This window comes from Hyla sarda, chromosome 2, assembly GCF_029499605.1.
Source record: "Hyla sarda isolate aHylSar1 chromosome 2, aHylSar1.hap1, whole genome shotgun sequence".
Taxonomy (NCBI): domain Eukaryota; kingdom Metazoa; phylum Chordata; class Amphibia; order Anura; family Hylidae; genus Hyla; species Hyla sarda.
Window position 1 is genome coordinate 275,971,230 of NC_079190.1, and position 18,573 is coordinate 275,989,802.

Below are 18,573 nucleotides of genomic sequence, written 5' to 3' on the forward strand. Positions count from 1 at the left end.
TCTTAATTGTAGGTTAGACATGATACTTCTCTACTAACTATATCGCTGTTTCATTGGTGGCAGACTAAATACTTTTTTGCCCCACTGTAAATATATATTTTTCAGAGAATTAGTACTAGGACCTGCGTATTGTGAATTGCACAATATACAGGTTGCTATATTCTAGGTTAGACATGATACTTACCTACTAACTGTATAGCTGTTTCATTGTTGTGATATTTATTTTTGCTACTAGTTTTTTTTTTGCACTGTACATGCAATATGATATGTATATAGATAAATATGTTCTTGTATATATATACTGTAGTTCCCCTACAGGTACAAGTATGTTTACAATAATTAATATGTGTTCTTTATTAGAGATATAAATCTTCATAAACTTCAATGGGTAACAAAGTCAAATGGAAGGGGATTGGAGAGGCTTTTACCAATCTGTTAACCCGCGGCCTGAGCTGCCCAAATGACACGTACACCCACGGTGTCTAGCAAAAATATAATAGATAAAGAAATTGGGGCTCAAAGGTCTGTGAATATTTGATATAAAATTAATATTTTAGTAAAATAGATTTATTAATGTACAATAGATAGTATAAATGATATTAATAAATAGTAAATATTATAGTGGTCTGTGACCTACAGGGCCCTTGTAGGTCAACTAGACCCCAGATAGTGTAAGATAAAATCAGTGTGTAAGTAATGGAATAAAACAATATAAAAACAATAATATAAATGCAGCTGAAGAAAGGCCCTAAGGAGGACCTGAAATGCGTCCAGCCTTAAGTACCACTATAAGTGCCACAATATCCAATTTTACCTCTCATAGACTAAGTACCAACGATCATCACTACTCCTGTTTCCTTCATTTGGACAGGCACGCAGCACCTATCACGAGGACACAGATTGGTTGTTACCTACAGAACGGCTGCAGTCCACACAAAAGGAGCCCAATTCCATTACTGCCAAATGGGAGACGGCCGAGTCTCCAGGAGTGGGCCCTCTGTGCTAGAGCCATGATCGCACCGAGACCAGCACACATCTAATCAAGGTACAAACTCAATCTTAAACATTTGCACATCGATCCGTGACTGTCTATTACACTTACCGCTGCTACACTGTGAGACTGCTGAGTCTCCTGCAGCAGACTCTCTGCCTAGGAGCCAGGATCGATTTTTGCATGAATGAAAGCTCGCTTTACACTTACCTTGAAAGTTGATACAAACTACTATAAGTCAGATGCAATTGCAACTTGTGCTGTTGCACTCTGCATATAAAAAGAAAGTACTTCGCTGATCTATACCCACACTTGGATTACAGTATATCGGTATTTGTCAGAATCTACAACAATATGTATTACATGCAATGAGAGAAGAGTGTATTTACTCGGACTACAATTAATTATACCAGGAGTACAATTCTGAAGTCACTTGTATTATTGTGGACACTTTAAACTAATTTATACCATTGTATTTATATTATTGTTTTTATATTGTTTTATTCCATTACTTACACACTGATTTTATCTTACACTATCTGTGGTCTAGTTGACCTACAAGGGCACTGTAGGTCACAGACCACTATAATATTTACTATTTATTTATATCATTTATACTATCTATTGTACATTAATAAATCAATTTTACAAATAAATTAATTTTATATCAAATGTTCACAGACCTTTGAGCCCCAATTTCTTTATCTGGGTAACAAAGTCAGCTGCACAAAATCCTGTATGTGTGATCGTACCTTTAGAGATATAAATAATAGCGTCTCTAGTCAATATATGATATAGACGATTATAGGATTAAAGACTATTTCCAAACTGGTATTACTGTGGAGGTGGGCCCTCTTTGTGAGGAAATAGATCAGGGGATCATTTTTGGTCACTTGACATAATGGGTCATGCGACCAGAGATTTACTTTTTATTGTGGTCACTTTCCCAGTTTTGAATGGTCTATGATTGAGGTTGTAAGATCGAAACTCGTGAGGCATGATGTGCTATGTTTTTATGCTGTGTGGATTACTGTAAATTTTTAACATGAATTAAGCCAATAAAGGATAGAATTTTATCCCGGAGTCATGTTGCTTCCTGATTCTATTCTCAACCAGAGCTTGTGGTCTTTTGCGCAGACATCTACGGAAAAGAAGATGAGAGCTGGCCTTTCCCCCGCCCCATTTTTTTATATATATAATTTCCATTGTTATGCTAAAGATGGCCCATTTTTTTTGTCAAAACTCCAATTGGTGTGGATTTTCTTGGTTACCCTTGGGAGATTAGCTTCTTCCATTTCTGATGTTATTGCAGGAGTATGTCTATCAGAGCCGCACTCACACTGGTGTTGTGATCACTTGAACATATACTGTCTCTGTATGTAGACAAGTTTCTAGGTGGGTGTATGGAACATTAAGGGTGCGTTCACACGTACGCAGATTTGATGCGCAGGATTTTCTGCTGCAGATTTCAATGTAAACTAAATGACTGAGCACAACTTCTAATCTGCAGTTACAAATCCTGAGCATCAAATCTGCACAGAATCCTGTACGTGTGAACGTACCCTAAATAGGAGGCTACCTGTATCTGTGGAATAGAGGATGTAAATGGTGACTGTGGGGGAGATTTATCAAAACCTGTCCAAAGGAAAAGTTGCCCAGTTGCCCCTAGCAACCAATCAGATCGCTTCTTTCTGTTACACCGAGCGCTTTCATTTTGCAGAGGCCTTGTTAAAAATGAAAGCAGCGATCTGATTGGTTGCTATGGGCAACTGGGAAACTTTTCCTTTGCACAGGTTTTGATAAATCTCCCCCTATGTATATATATAGATGGGTATACGTAACCATGTCATATAAGATATAATTGTTATATATATATATATATATATATATATATATATATATATATATATATATGGAAACTTTTGTTTATACAGTAAAGATGTGTGGTAAATTGCGTATATATTGTAGCACTACCAGGATTGGTAGCTGGAGTAGGTAGAAAATAATAGAAGAAAGCATTCCGAAAATTGTTTGCCTCTGCAACTGCTCAAATCTATTGGATGTGGGGATCGAGATTTGGTCGATAGCTAAAATGGTAATGGGATTAGGTTTGTGGGGTGGGCATAGGTGCAGTAAAAATGTATTCTTAATATTTTGTCTGTTAAAGGTATAGTGGTTTTCTCTATATACTGTAGTAGGCAGCAACATGAATGACATAGCTTGACTGGCCAGTGAGGTTGCATTTTACATGAAATGTTTTGCCTGGTTTTGTGGAATGTAAAGCTGGTTACTCCGCATTTAATTTCTTACAACGTAAACATCTACTTTCATGGCATCTACAGCTACTCAGAGTTTGGGTGATGTATCCCTTTCCTTTTTATGCACTTGGTTTTGATAGTCTTTGAGGTGTCCACTAAAAGAAGAACTGAGGTTGTTTAGGAAAATTTGTCGGTAATAACGGAGAGATCATAGGTTCTGCTCATAACCAAAACAGAGCTAGCTGCAGTCTGAATAACCTTATACAGTGGTCCCTCAAGTTACAATATTAATCGGTTCCAGGACGACCATTGTATGCTGAAACCATTGTATGTTGAGACCAGAACTCTATGGAAATTTGGTAATTGGTTCTAAAGGGACCAAAATGTCATCCAAAAATAGGGAAAAAAAAGGAGGATTAAAGAAAAATAAGTAGATAACTAATATAGATAAAGCAAATCCTTACATATAAAAGTAAGAAAGATCTGCTGGGAGCTGTAAATCATTGTCTATGTCAGTGTTTCCAAAGCAGGGAGCCTCTAGCTGTTGCAAAACTACAACTCCCAGCATGCCCGGACAGCCAAAGGCTGTCCGGGCATGCTGGGAGTTGTAGTTTTGCAACAGCTGGGGCCACGCTGCTTTGGAAACACTGGTCTATGTAGAGGACAGGAGCTTCTTCAGGGTCCTGTAAGTAAAAAAGTAATGGAGTCGCCCTCACCTGGTGTCCAAAGGAGCAGCTAACCCTGGTACAGGTAAAGTGTACAGAACATGGAATACCACTCTGTACTGTAGGGGGCGCTACCAGACACCAGTCAGTGCATACGCTTCAGTAATACAGGGGTTTTACCAGTGAATGCCCATTTTGATTGGTCGGTTCTTCCGGCCATTGACACGTTTCACAGATCTGGACTGTCTGTACATTGTATGTTGAGTCTGGTTTCAACTTACGATGGTCCAGAAAAGACCATTGTATGTTGAAACTATTGTATGTTGAGGCCATTGTAAGTTGAGGGATCACTGTATTAGTTGTACAGTATTGTTACCATCGTGTTCTCAGTTAGACACTAATATGTTTGTTTACCTGTTTTAAAGGAAACATGTTCTAAAGTCTTTTTATATCCCCTTTTACTATATGATTTTGGTTGGTATCTCATTGAGATATATAGTATTTTGCAACACAACCAATTGTGTAATTTACCCATTTAATTTGCATGTTTTGTCATAACGATATAATATTATCACTTTTAAAATATCAGGACAGAAATTCAGATTTTTTTAAAAAGTGTTTGTACAAATGTTGTCTGCAAAATGATGATGTATTTTTGTAAGATAATAAATAATCGTGTATAAGAGCATTCAAGTTAACAATAGTATAGAAACCATTATATGCAACTAAGATGTATTTTTCTGCACGTCACAAAGCTACAACATCATACAACCTGCACATCATAAACAAATGTTCCATGTATCTATAATGAATGCAAGCATTCATTCAGAACTTATTCTTGCTGTGTCATGTCGCCCCCTAGTGGCATATTTTGAGTATGCACTTTGCATTGTTCAATTACAAAAAAAAATGGGCTTTAAATTTATTAGCAAACTAAAAGGATTTTACATTTGTGTTGTCCAACATAAATAGCCATAAAAACTAAAAGGTAGAGACATGCACTTTTAATTTTCCTGGCCCATGAAAGACTTTAATTTTAATGAACCAGAGAAAAATTAAAAACAACTGCTGGGGGAAGCTCTTTAAAGGAAATAACTATTTTTAGACTTTTTCCACAGTATTAGTGACACAACATAGGAACTCTGGATTAAGCTTCTTATGCCTGGACTTCTTAAATTTCCTGCTTTGTCTGCTGTTTTTGACCGTATTGACTATTTCAATATGCTTTCTTCTTGCACATGGCTTTTGTTCCTTAGGATAATTTTTATTTTTAAAGAACAGACTAAAAAAAACCAAAATGTCATCTTCTCAAATGCCTGCCACTTTGGGATTCTATATTCAAATCTCTGTTATTATCTTTTATTATCTTTTGTATATTTTTCTTAACCTTCTTATCTATAGCTAGTGTTTCCATTTTCCCTATAATGATTCCCAACTATGAGACAGAACCTGGCTACAGAGCTACCTACCTTAATACCTGGCTACCTAAGTACCTAGCTATCTAACTACATACATACCTGCATACAGAACTGCCTACCTACATACCTTAACCCCTTAAGGACCACAGGATTTTCTAATTTTTCCACTATTGTATTTTCCACCTCACCTTCATAAAAAATCTGAACACTTTCAATTTTGCACCTACAGATTCATATGAGGGCTTTTTTATTTATTTATTTATTTTTTTTGCCACCAATTGTACTTTGTAATGACATAAATAATTTCACCCAAAAATTTATAGTAAAAGCAGAAAAAAAATTCTTGTGGGGCAAAATTGATAAAAAAACAAACAAACACTATTAATAACTTTTGGGGGCTTTCAATTCTACGGGGTGTACTTTTTAGTAACAATGACACCATATATTTATTCTGTAGGTCTTTTTTTTTTTTTTCTACTTAAAAAAAATTATAACTACATACACCAAAATTAGTATGTTTAAAATTGTCATTTTCTGACCCCTATAACTTTTTTATTTTTCTGTTAACGGGGCTGTTTGAGGGCTCATTTTTTGCTCCGTGATCTGAAGTTTTTATCGATACCATAATTGTTTTTATCGGAATTTTTGATCGTTTTTTGTGAAACAAATTTAGGCTATACAAAGTGACCAAATATACACAATTTTTGACTTTGGAATTTTTTTACGTGTACATAATTGATCGTGCAGTTTAATTAACATAATATTTTTATAGTTTGAACATTTACGCATGCGGCGATAGCACATGTTTATTCACATAGATATTTTTTTAAAATGGGAAAAGGGGGTGATTCCAACTTTTATTCGGGAAGGGGTTAAATCACATTTATTCACTTTAAAAAAATTTTTTTTTACACTTTTCTTTTTGCCCCCATAGAGGACTATTACATGCAATCCTTTGATTGGATACACTGAACAATGATATGCCATAGCATAGCATTGATCAGTGTAATCTGTGCTCGATTGCTCCAGCCTGGATCTCAGGCTTGAAGCAATGGAGCGACGATCGGACAGCGAGGAGATGTCCTCTCAGCTGTTCAGGACGTTGCAATTTCACCGCAGCGGTCCTAAAAAGCTCCACTGAGCTAACTGGCTGTATTTTCTCCCGGTTTAGATGCCATGATCAACTTTGATCGCGGCGTCTAAAAGGTTAATACTGGTCATCAGCCCGATCAGCGATGTCCGGTATTAGCCGTGGTCCTGATGGCAACCGGGACTCAGCAGGTATGAAGCGCGCTCAGCTCCTGAGTGCGCTTCACATAATGGAAGCTGGCCACGAACGTAAATATACATCCATGGCTGTTAAGGGGTTAATAGCTAACTACCATGCTAACTAACTAACTACACATCTCTCTACAAAACCTACCTAGTTAGTTACCTACATGCATACCTAGCTACCTAACTACCTACAAAACAAAACAGCAGCACTTCCTGAAGCAAAAATGGGGCTTTATTCAGCACAAAAATGCCAGAGTGACGTTTTGGCTGTCACACATCTCACGGCCATTGTCAAGCACTACCTAGCTAGCTACCTACCTGGCTACCTACCTGCCCTTTTACTGTGCAGGACACCAAGAAGGCATTAGAACAGTGTGAGGCCTATAGATGTGGACATTGTGTAGTGGTGGGGAGGGCACTGGAAAAATGCAGAGTCTGTCTGTCCTGCAGATGTGAAGAGATTCATTTTGGCTAGAAGAAATCGACATGGCGGTCTGAGCCAGATGGAGAAGAAAAGGGAAGAAGATGCCGCAGATCAGAAAAAAACGTTGATTGTGAGTTCCCTAGATGCAACTGTGATCATTTATATGGTATACAGACCCTGTGTACAGCTGGTATCTATCTTTATATGGTCCTGTATACAATCACTTACATGGTATACAGATCCTGTGTACAGCTGATCTCTACCGTCATATGATCCTGTATATAATAATTTGTATAGTATACAGATCCTGTGTATAGCTGGTATCTACCTCTATATAGTCACTGTATATAAGTACTTATATGTTATACAGATCCTGTGTTCAGCTGGTATCTACCTCTATATGGTCACTGTATACAATTACTTTTATGGTATATTGTAATATATATATATTTTATTTTTTGTGTAAGGGTGGGGTATAAGGAGGGATTTGGGTAGAATAGGGGTGGGGCAAAGATGTGCCAGGGATGGAGTCTTACAGGGGGCCGTTATTTTATTTTGTCTGGGGACCCTGAGTGTTGTCAGTCCACCCTTGGAAACAGTCCCTTTAAAGGGGTACTCCGTCCCTAAGACATCTTATCCTCTATCCAAAGGATAGGGAATCAAATGCCTGATCACGGCGGTCCTGCCGCTGGGGACCCCCGCAATCTTTCATGCAGCACCCCGCTATGTTCGCTGAGGAGGCTGATGGTAGCAGGAAGCTGCATGAAAGATTACGGGGGTCCCCAGCGGTGGGACCCTCGCGATCAAGCATCTTATCCCCTATCCTTTGGATAGGGGATAAGATGTCTTAGGGCCGGAGTACCCCTTTAAAGTTAAAGGTGTCCATATACATTCCATAGCTGAAAGCTAAATGTTTGTTTAGCTGTTAGCTGTCTCTCTTATTCACCCCATACACATGAACATTTGACTTAACCATACATTTATGTTTTGTGAATAGGGAGTGGAGAGGTAAGCCACTGTCAGACACCTCTGGTTGCAGCTCATTTAGCAGAAAATGAATGGGTCAGGCAGTTAAAATGTAACATTTCTCTCCCCTAACATCATCTGTTGGGGAGAGTCGGAAAGCCCCCATTGACATTAGAGAGAGAACTGGGGGGTTCAGAGGAATTTTCACTAAAATTTACAGTACAATGAAGATCTCATAAGAATGTGATGGCTGATAATAAGAAACAATAGATAGCTTGTAACTGCAACCATGTAGATAAGATGAATAAGGAGGTGGTCAGAAAAGCTGAAAACAGCCGGAGCCGGGAAGTTACGCAATTTGCGCAACTCCTACTGACTAGTTGACTAATATGGGTTGTGCAAACAGGGTATTTCCACAAGCTTAACTGTTTACGTAACTCTGGAAAGTAACACGGCCACCAGCAGCACTGTCTGTGCAATCTGCGCATGCGCCAGTACTTGTAGTTTCCGCAAAACGCACAGACTGCACAGGCGGAGCTACTGGCGGCCAGATAGCATGGGACATTAATCACTCGTGGAACTCAGAGGTATGGCGGATCCTGGGCACTCTCAAGTCCTTTTGCCACTTTTTCAGCCACCAAACAGGATAATAAAGGAAGACATTAAGCAGGATGTCTTTATGGAGAGATTTATACAGATTAGGGGTCTGTGTAGCACATTTCCTAAGTCCCTTAGAAGTATCTAGGTCTTAAATGCCACGTGGACCTGGTAATTTGTCTATTTTAGAGGGCACTGTACTTCTTCCTGGGTTAGACAGGTAAAATATAATGGGGAGTTTACCTTATCCTGCTGCATTTTACCTGACTTTCTATTTTCCTCTGTAAATACAGTAGATAAAATGTGTTTTTTCCTCATCACCTTTAAAGGGGTACTCCGGCGCTAAGACATCTTATCCCCTATCTTAGCCCCCTCCCATAGGCTTGCATTGAGGGGGCGGAGCGTGACGTCACACGGGGGCGTGACGGGGGCGGGTCCCCAGTGGCGGGACACCCGCGATCAGGCATTTTATCCCCTATGCTTTGGTTAGGGGATAAGATGTCTTAGTGCCGGAGTACCCCTTTAATAATGTCTCCCTCGCATTCAATTTTATCCTATTCTCCTGTTCCTGACCCTTTTATCTCTATAAGGTATGTACTGCTCACAGTGAAAATTTAAGATACTTTTAAAAATCTCCCATGTTAACCCAGTCTATAATGTTAAGGGCTTCTCTAAGCTGATCAAACTTTGCCTTCTTGAAGTTCAGTGTTTTGGTGGCTCCTCGACAGAACACCCTATTGAAGGACACGTTAAAATGTATTACATCACTACTTCTATGTTGTCCCTTAACCTGCACATCAGGCACCGTGTCAGCTCTGTTGGTTAATATTAAGTCTTTTATTTGGGTTCTGCCCAGTTATCTTTAGTTATAGGCAGAAACCGTAATGAGATTCAAAGTTTTCAGTTTCCCAGTTTATATTGGGATTGTGAAAGTCCCCCATAATAATCACCTTATTGTGGTTTTCTGCCTCATCTATTTGCCTCAATAACAGACTCTGCTGCTAATATTATATTTGGCAGCTTATGGCAAACTCACAAACCCTAACAGACTCAAAGACAGTGGGGCGCCACTTGGTCAGCTGTATGTCAGATCTGGCACAATAGACAGAAGCCATAACAGCCATGTGAACAGAACCTTCTAGTTATTGTTAGCAAAAAAATATGATTGTTGCCAAATTTTGCTGACCTGGAGACAAATCTATTTCTATGAAGACAGATGAACTGTTTCCAGATGTGTCAGAAGTAACAAAGATCAGACAAATCACCTTTCAGATTTGTTTCCTCCAAGATAAATTAATCAACAATTGAATTCATGTTCATATATATAAAATTGACAAGAATCTTACCGAGATATTGCCCCTTTCCTTCTCTAAATGGTGGCCCCAAAGGTCCTTTCATCATTGGATTTACATATTTCATTTGAGGATATCCCCCTCCACCTGGTCCACCTCCAGATACTGATCCCATTGCAGCCACCAGAAGGAATAAAGTGCCACGTCCGAGGGACATCTTTACTTCACTCTGTGAATTGAAATTCAATTGAAAGTTTAGGAGATTTGACACAGTCAGAAAAAAAGTAATGTAAAGTTTTTCCATAATACCCTACGTTATTTCATATCTTACCATAACATACCTCTGCAGGTATATTAAAGTTTCATCAGGTGTTAATTCGGCTCACATACCAATTACAGCACATCAGTGTGGTAAATAAATCATATAAGGGCAGGCTAGATTGACCATGTGGTCTTGTTCTGCCATCCATCTTTTATACAACAATACTTAGCGTCTCCGTGCCTTCTATGGATTTACCCACAAATTACACGTATCACCTATGTGCAGGATAGGTAATGAGTGTCTGACCTTTTATCCCACCAATCATGAGAACGGGGTCTCACTCTTTGAATGGAGTGTAGAGCCCCTCTATTCAACTGTATGGACCAGACGGAATAGCCAAATACAACACTGTGCATGACCTGAGCCAAAACCGGAAACATTGAAATGAGAACCCTGCAGTTGGTCTGTGTGATGTGGGAGTATCTCAGGCGTCTATATTTTGGTTTGTCTTCCACTGTTTTGCACTTTCCTAAAGAGAATTTTTAGAAATATTTGCAGAAATGGATTTGGACTGAACCATTAGATATTTTTGATAGTTGGATTGGTGTTGGCACAATGGGGGGAATTCATCAAGAGTGGTGTAAGTGAACATCTTTTTACCCCTTAATTCATGTGGTGGAAACTGTGTACCTGCACCAAATTTATTATATTGTGCAGAGCATGTGATAAATCTGGTGCTGATAACATTTCTTACTTCAGTACACCACTTTGTATGGTGATTCCTTTGTGACTTTTTGTGCAACTTTTTATTCCGTGCGACAAAATGTGCGACTTTTTAATAATGCTGTCCACAGTCAGTTCTGTAAGCCAAGTCAGGGCTGGTGTAGATTTGCGCCTAAGTTAGCACAGTTGCGACAAAATATGCGACAAACTGAAAAGCCACATATGATAAATTCCTGACCACTGCAGGATATCACCTGAAATCATGACTTGGTGTGTTCCTTTAGAAAAACCTTCTAAAGCAAAAGTCGCAATGAAAAGTCTCAAAACAGCATCTGAGACAAACCGTGAGACAAATGTACACCACAAAACCAGGGTAAAACCAATGATAAATTCCCCCCAATGGCCGTAGGAATTAGATGATTGCAGCAATGTCACCAATCACACAGTGATTGATGCACGTTCATTGGGACTATGTGATCCAGTATACTGCTAAACTACATAAACAATTGATGTATACCAACACAATGCCTAGCATGTAAATGTCCATACCTGTATCTGAACAGTGTATTTTAGAAAAGCCTTGCAAGAGGGTATTACAAAAGTGGAATATCATTTTGATATTTTTATGAGGCCTCTATCAGTAAGGGCAGACTATGTGGTTGCTATAGGGTCACGGCCATGGTGGGCCAAATTCCCTTTGGCTGTGTCAAAGACCTATGCAGGACAATTTCTCTTCTAAGGAATTGCATCGCTAGCAAAGAAGAAGGCGATACAATGAGGATGGAGGGGAAATAACAAGCCATTCTCTGCTTGGTGTCAAAACCTGGCTCCATAATTGGGGGCCCTGTGTCATATTTAAAGGGGTAGTCCAGTGCTGAAAAACTTATCCCCTATCCTAAGGATAGGGGAAAAGTTTCAGATCGTGGGGGGGTCCGACCACTGGGGCCCCCCACGATCTCCTGTAAGGGGCCCTGAGAGCCCGGGGAAGGGGGGGCATGTTGACCACCGCACGAAGCGGCAGCTGACACGCCCCCCTCAATACAAGTCTATGGCAGAGCCGGAGCGCTGCCTTCGGCAATCTCCGGCTCTGCCATAGCGATGTATTGAGGGGGCGTGTCGGCCGCCGCTTCGTGCAGTGGTCAACACCCGCTATCTGGGCAGTGAACCAGGACCCCGTACAGGAGATCACGGGGGGCCCCAGCGGTCCGACCCCCGCAATCTCAAACTTATGCCCTATCCTTAGGATAGGGGATACGTTTTTCATCACTGGACTACCCCATTAATATGTGCCCTTCTTGCCATCTATGTGCTTTGACCACTTGTCTATTTTCTGATTCTCAGACATGTACAGTATTTAATGAGACATAAATGAACCAATCATTCTTTGAGTATAAGGTTGGGTACATACTGCTGTCCCGATCTATGTTGGTTATGCTTAGCAAAACTGTCTGCTTTTTTAAAGTTCTTTCACACTCAGTAATATAATTCATAGTCTACATTTTAAACACTGCAGGACTTGCTTGCTTATGTGTGAGGGAAAAAAATCATTTCTCTAACTCATAGATGTGGTTAAATGCCTTTGCAGTGCAGTCGGGTGGAGGTGTAGAAATGTATGTGTGTTTTTAAGTTTTTAATGTACACATGCAGTGATTGAAATATTACATCTGGGAAAAGTCTGTGTTATATGTAGGGAGCCAAGGCTGGCAATTGTTCGAATGCCAGTGGTAGGAGGAGGCCCGACTGTAATAATAAAAATTATGTGAAAAAAGGGGTAAGGTTACATATGAGTATCCGTAACAAATGCTTTTGTAATACTAAACTTATACTCTAGCTATCTTATTGTTTTTGACCTTCCATATTTTGCTTCATCCTATGTGCATAAAGCCTTTTAGCTGCTGCAGCAAAATTATGGTCCATCTAGATTTAAACTAATACTGCCAACCCCACCAGTCTTATTACAGATGCACTACAATTACTGCCACCATCCAGCCTCATTAACAACTGATTAGGTCACATACATAATACAATTTAAAGAGTACCTTTCATTAACTTGATACATTTTATAAATAATGCCACATACATAATACAATTTAAAGAGTACCTTTCATGATATACCCCCCTCCGCCTTTATTTTTATTATTTATTAGTTTTCTATCTTGATATTGCTCTGTATTTTCTGCTCAGTCTCAGTCAGATTCACAGACTGGGAAGGGGTGTTTCCCAGCAGGTGTGACATCATCTGAAGCCACACAGGGGAAAACTTCCTCCCTCACTCTGCTACACACAGCCCAGAGCAATTCAGTGTGCAAGATGAGCTCTGATTGGCTATGGGGTGGGCATTTCCTGATTTTGGACTTCTGCCAGGCCAGCAGGAGTCCAAAGTCTGTGCAAAAGATGGGGGTAAATGTGCTCTGGACAAGTAGGGAGATACCAAGGGGCAGCTTTTTTAAACACAAATAAAACATAGGAAACTTAATTTTTTTTAAACAAAGTACATTAGAAATATTTTTTATTTACCATAAGTGCAATAGCAAAAATTAGTTTTAATGAGAGCAGCCATTTAAATACAAACATACACAGGATTTTTTTTTCTAAGAATAGGAGTCTGACTGCTGGGTCCCCATGATTGTAGGTCAATTGACAATTTGGCATTGCCAAGCATGGCTATTTCTATTAAATTCAGCAATGAATAATGTAAAGACTGTTGTTCAGCTGTATCTGACACTCCCCATTAATACATGTAGTGGGTTTTCTATCCCTGCTCTGCCAGTTTACAACCAGTGATGGGCAATAATGAGCCCTGTCAGATCCCCCCCCAAAAAAATAACATGTTACTTAGTACCTAATCCTGACCATGTACATCTCTTTTTTTCCCCTCCATCACCTATATGAATATATATATATATATATATATATATATATATATATATATGTATAAAACTCAAAAGGGGAAGATTTATCAAAGTTGTCTATGTCCCGCATCAATATAGACCAAACTACAAAGCGTTAGGCCGGTCTATTGTGCACCTAATTTATCAAAAGTAGCACGGCTCTTCATAAATTCTGCACACAGACTTCGGGATCTATGCTTTAGACTGTATTTAAACCTGCTCCAGCATTGTCTGACATTTCGGCGTACTGAAAGTACTTGTCACTGAAAAGTCGCTATTGATAAATTCAGCACCAATGCATTTTTCCGTCTAAAATAGACTAGAATGCAAAAGTCGCAGAAAAGTCATACATATTTAGACTGCGACTTTCTGTGCGACAAATTTAGACAGGAAAAAACAGTCTAAATCCTTTGATAAATCTCCCCCAATGTGTGTATGTGTGTATGTATGTGTGTATGTTCCAGCATCACGTCCAAACGGCTAAAGATATTAACATGAAACTTGGCACACATGTTACTTATATGTCAACAACAAACATAGGATAATTAATTTAACCCTTACTCACCCCCATTTGTCAGGGTCAGGGTTTTTATTTAAAGTCCCATAAAAGTCTATGGGAAATTTATGTTACTGCATTACTTCCAAACGGCTGGAGATATTTCGATAATACTTAGTCACATGTTACTTATATGTCCACTTAAAATATAGGATAGTTAATTTAACCATTAACTACCCCATTTTGTGGGGGTCAGGGTTTTTGTTTAAAGTCCCATGCAAATCAATGGGAAATGTATGTTCCCACATAACTTCCATATGGCTGGAGATATTTCAATAATACCTGGTACACATATTACTTATATGTCAAATAAAAAGATATGAAAGTTAAATTAACCCTTACCTACACCTTTATAGAAAAGATGGGTTTTTGTTTAAAATCCCCTGCAAGTATATGGGACTTCCAGTACCTTACTCCACAAGCTCCACTCTGCATTTCCTGGTGAATGTGACAATCCGGCTTGCAAGCCACACCCCATCTCACAAATACATGCCCACATTTTAAGCCCCACACCTTTTATTATCTACCCTTTTTGTGCTTTGGTCTGGCTTGCAAATCACGCCCAGTCACACAAAGCCACGTCCCCTTCTATTTCCAACTTATCTTCAACACAAATCAGTCCCACCTGAGGACAGGATATGAGGATGGGACATAAGGACGGTATATGAGGTCGGGATATGAAGATGGGATGTGAGGTCGGGATATGAGGACGGGAAATGAGGTCTAGATAGGAGGTCAGGATATGAGGACGGAATATGAGGTCAGGAAATGAGGTCTAGATAGGAGGTCAGGATATGAGGACGGGATATGAGGATGGGATATGAGGTTGAGATATGAGGAACGGAATATGAGGACAGAATATGAGGATGGGATAGGAGGCCGGGATATGAGGTCGGGATATGAGGACAGGATATGAGGACGGAATATGAGGTCAGGATAGGAGGTTGGGATAGGAGGTCGGGATAGGAGGTCGAGATATGAGGTCGGGATATGAGGACGAGATATGAGGACAGGATATGCACAGTGAACACCATAAAAAAAAACGACAAAAAAGTGCAAAATTTGCCAACTTTGGCGCAAATAGAGGAATAAAAAGATCAAAAGGTAGCATGTATTGCAAAAATGATACCAATAAAAGTACAGCTTGTCCCGCAAAAAATAAGCCCTCACTCAATGGCGTTGGATGAAAAATTAAACGGTTACGGCTGTTGGAAAATTATAACACAACGGAGGGCAAAAAAATTATTTTGCTCAGAAAAGGAAAAAGAACATAAAAAGCTATATAAAATGGGTATTGCTATGTATCGACCCACAAAATAAATATAACATCACTTTTACTGCACAGTGAACACCATAAAAAAAATTATTTAAAAAAAACGCCAGAAATTTTCCAGTTTTTCAAAATATTTTGGAGTTTTTCACCAAAAATTCTATCTGTGTCAACAAAAATGTACCACTTATATAAAGTACAATATGTCACGTAAAAACGTTCTCAGAATCGCTCCGCTCAGAAAAAGCGTTCTAAAGTTGTTACCATTTAAGGAGACACATGTCAAATAAAAAGAAAACAAGAGCCTGGTCTTTAAGGTAAAAAATTAGTTCATCCTTAAGGGGTTAAGTCTTCTGAAATAATTACTCCTAAGGGTACAGGATCTGCTGCATATGTTTCTAACCAATATGGACAAAGCAATACTGGTCCTGTACACGACCAATATATGAATCCTCTTAGTTTAAAGACAATATTAAATCACCAGCTGACCAAAACCAGTGAAAGAGGTGCCTAAAAAATAACTTTTAATCACAATTACTAAAATTTACAAAGCAAAAATATGTGTTTCAAGTGCTTGTATACTGGTTTTATGTAACAAGAAAAAGAGCTGTTAAAATAATTTGATCAGGAGTGCTATATTGCTCTCACAGAAGCACATCCAAGATCAGTATGAAGGTTTAAAGGGGTACTCCCGTGGAAAACTTTTTTTTAAAAATCAACTGGTGCCAGAAAGTTAAACAGATTTGTAACTTACTTCTATTAAAAAATCTTAGTCCTTCCAATACATTTTAGGGGCTGTATACTACAGAGGAAATGCTTTTCTTTTTGGATTTCTCTGACATCATGACCACAGTGCTCTCTGCTGACCTCTGCTGTCCATTTTAGGAACTGTCCAGAGCAGCATATGTTTGCTATGGGGATTTTTTCCTGTTCTCCTGTTCAGAGAAATCCAAAAAGAAAAGCATTTCTTCTGTAGTATATAGCCCCTAAAAAGTACTGGAAGGATTAAGATTTTTTAATAGAAGTAATTTACAAATCTGATTAACTTTCTGGCACCAGTTGATTAAAAAAAAAAAAGTTTTCCACGGGAGTACCCCTTTAAGTACACTCCTAAATAATCACTTCCTTAGTCATCCATCTCTGGTGATCAGTTCACCCAACGCATTTCTGTCGCCTTATTCAGTGATGTCATCAGAGGAGTATTCAGAACATAAGGAGTTACTAAAAAAATATCATAGGGTACAATAACCCTTATAGCTCACATTCATCAGACAGTCATAATGTGTCATATAATATATGCAATACTGTCAGATAAGCTCTTAATCAAGAGAAGTTAAAAAAAGAGGAAAATGAATCGTATGGGTATATCTCTTCATGAAGTACTCTGTCAGCGGGGATCTGCCCTGTAAAAAATAAAGAACACCAGCAAGAAGTGGAACAATAAGAAATATGTGCCCCCATCTGGGTTATTTGCGCTTCAGCACATCGTTGTTCACTCACTTAGGCTGGGTTCACGTATGTCCGGCATCCGGCATAGGTGAACTCAGCCTAAATCTCAACGCAACTGATGACAACTTGTCATCAGTTGTATGGCATGCGGCGTCCATTGTTTCTGGGCAACGGACAGGGGAACGCAGCAAGCTTTGTTCCCCTGTCCGGTGCCCTCCGGCATGTCCAACCATCCGGCGTCAAAATTGAGACGCTGGATGATTGTGAACTGTCCCATTCAAATGAATGGGATCAGTTCTAGCATCAGTTTCCCTCCGGTGCATGCCGGAGGGAAGCTGTGCCGGATGACTGATATATGTGAACCCAGTCTTATAACCCTCCAGCTGGTGTCCCTGCAATATAAAAAACATAGCCCTACTCAGTATTCCAGGAGTAAGGTATTCCTGAAGAGAGAGATAATGCTCCATACGGAGTGTACTCACAGTTCAGAGTCTTCAACCAGGATTAGCTGGCAGCGCGCATTCTCGTAGTGGCGAAGAGGCCGGCTGACATCTAGCCCAGCGCGCTGCCGGAGAAGCCGGCATCTGACGTCTTATGCTACTGGACCTCTACGTCACATCCGATGCGCCCGCCCTGCTTCCCTGGGCGACCCGTCCTTGGGCGGTGCATAGTTACATGCACTCGCCAGACGTGTTTAACTATTTGCGGTCCGTGCACAAGGTCAGATACTGTATCATAATGGCCAATTGCTTTTATTACTGGCTCCTACAAGCTGATGCAGAGATTCTAATATAGCTCACAGAAAAAACACCTATATTCCAATATAGAAAGCAGATTAATAATAGAGTATTAGATATTGAATGTAGGAATAGCCACAATAAAGGGGAACCTGATGACTCATATTTGCTTATGTTTGCTGCATATTTTCTGCAGCTGATTTTGCTACTCATTGAAGTTAATGGGTAGCAAAATCAGCTGCACAAAATATGCAGCAAAAATATGCAGCAGATCCTGTATGTGTGAACGTACCCTAAATCGAATACTGAGGTTAGGACTTTAAGATGTGCCATATATGCAACTATTACATTAAGGCTACTATTACATTAAGAATAATAGCAATCCTTAAGGTGGGTGTTTTCCCAATATTAAATGTGTACATTCCAGCTGTCAAAAAAAGCGATGCTGTGCACACAGAAAAGGGTCCATTCACTTTTATGGCCTGAATGTAGTGAGCCTGTGAATACATTTATGCCATTTTCCTACTGGTAAATGTTTAACATAGGGGATAAGATGTCTCAGGGCCGGAGTACCCCTTTAAGTGTCGCCATTATACTGAACAATTCAGTACAAGTTTTTAATGACACTTGACCGCTGGCCCCAGGACAGAGTTAAAGACGGTGTTAAACTGTCTTAGTCCCAGAAGAGATAACCCGTAAGCTCCAGGAGTCATAAGTGTCAGACAAATTTGCTGTGTGCTTCTGTTCCCTAAAGTTAACTGGGTCTGAACACTTTCCAGATTCTACAAACTCAAATATT

At 39.4% G+C, this 18,573-nt stretch overlaps 1 protein-coding gene across 4 annotated transcripts in view; it reads right to left on the reverse strand.

Annotated features, from left to right (window-relative positions):
• COL8A2 (collagen type VIII alpha 2 chain) overlaps positions 1 to 18,573 on the reverse strand; it is a 167,144-nt gene that overhangs the window by 21,729 nt on the left and 126,842 nt on the right. For 3 of the 4 annotated variants that reach the window (XM_056557175.1, XM_056557176.1, XM_056557174.1), the window contains one exon: positions 9,941 to 10,115. In XM_056557175.1, coding sequence (XP_056413150.1) covers positions 9,941 to 10,103 — 163 coding nt within the window. In that variant the 5' untranslated portion in view covers positions 10,104 to 10,115. Of the gene's footprint in view, positions 1 to 2,570; positions 2,684 to 9,940; positions 10,116 to 18,573 lie in introns of those variants that run through there. The other variant, XM_056557177.1, reaches the window with a different exon arrangement.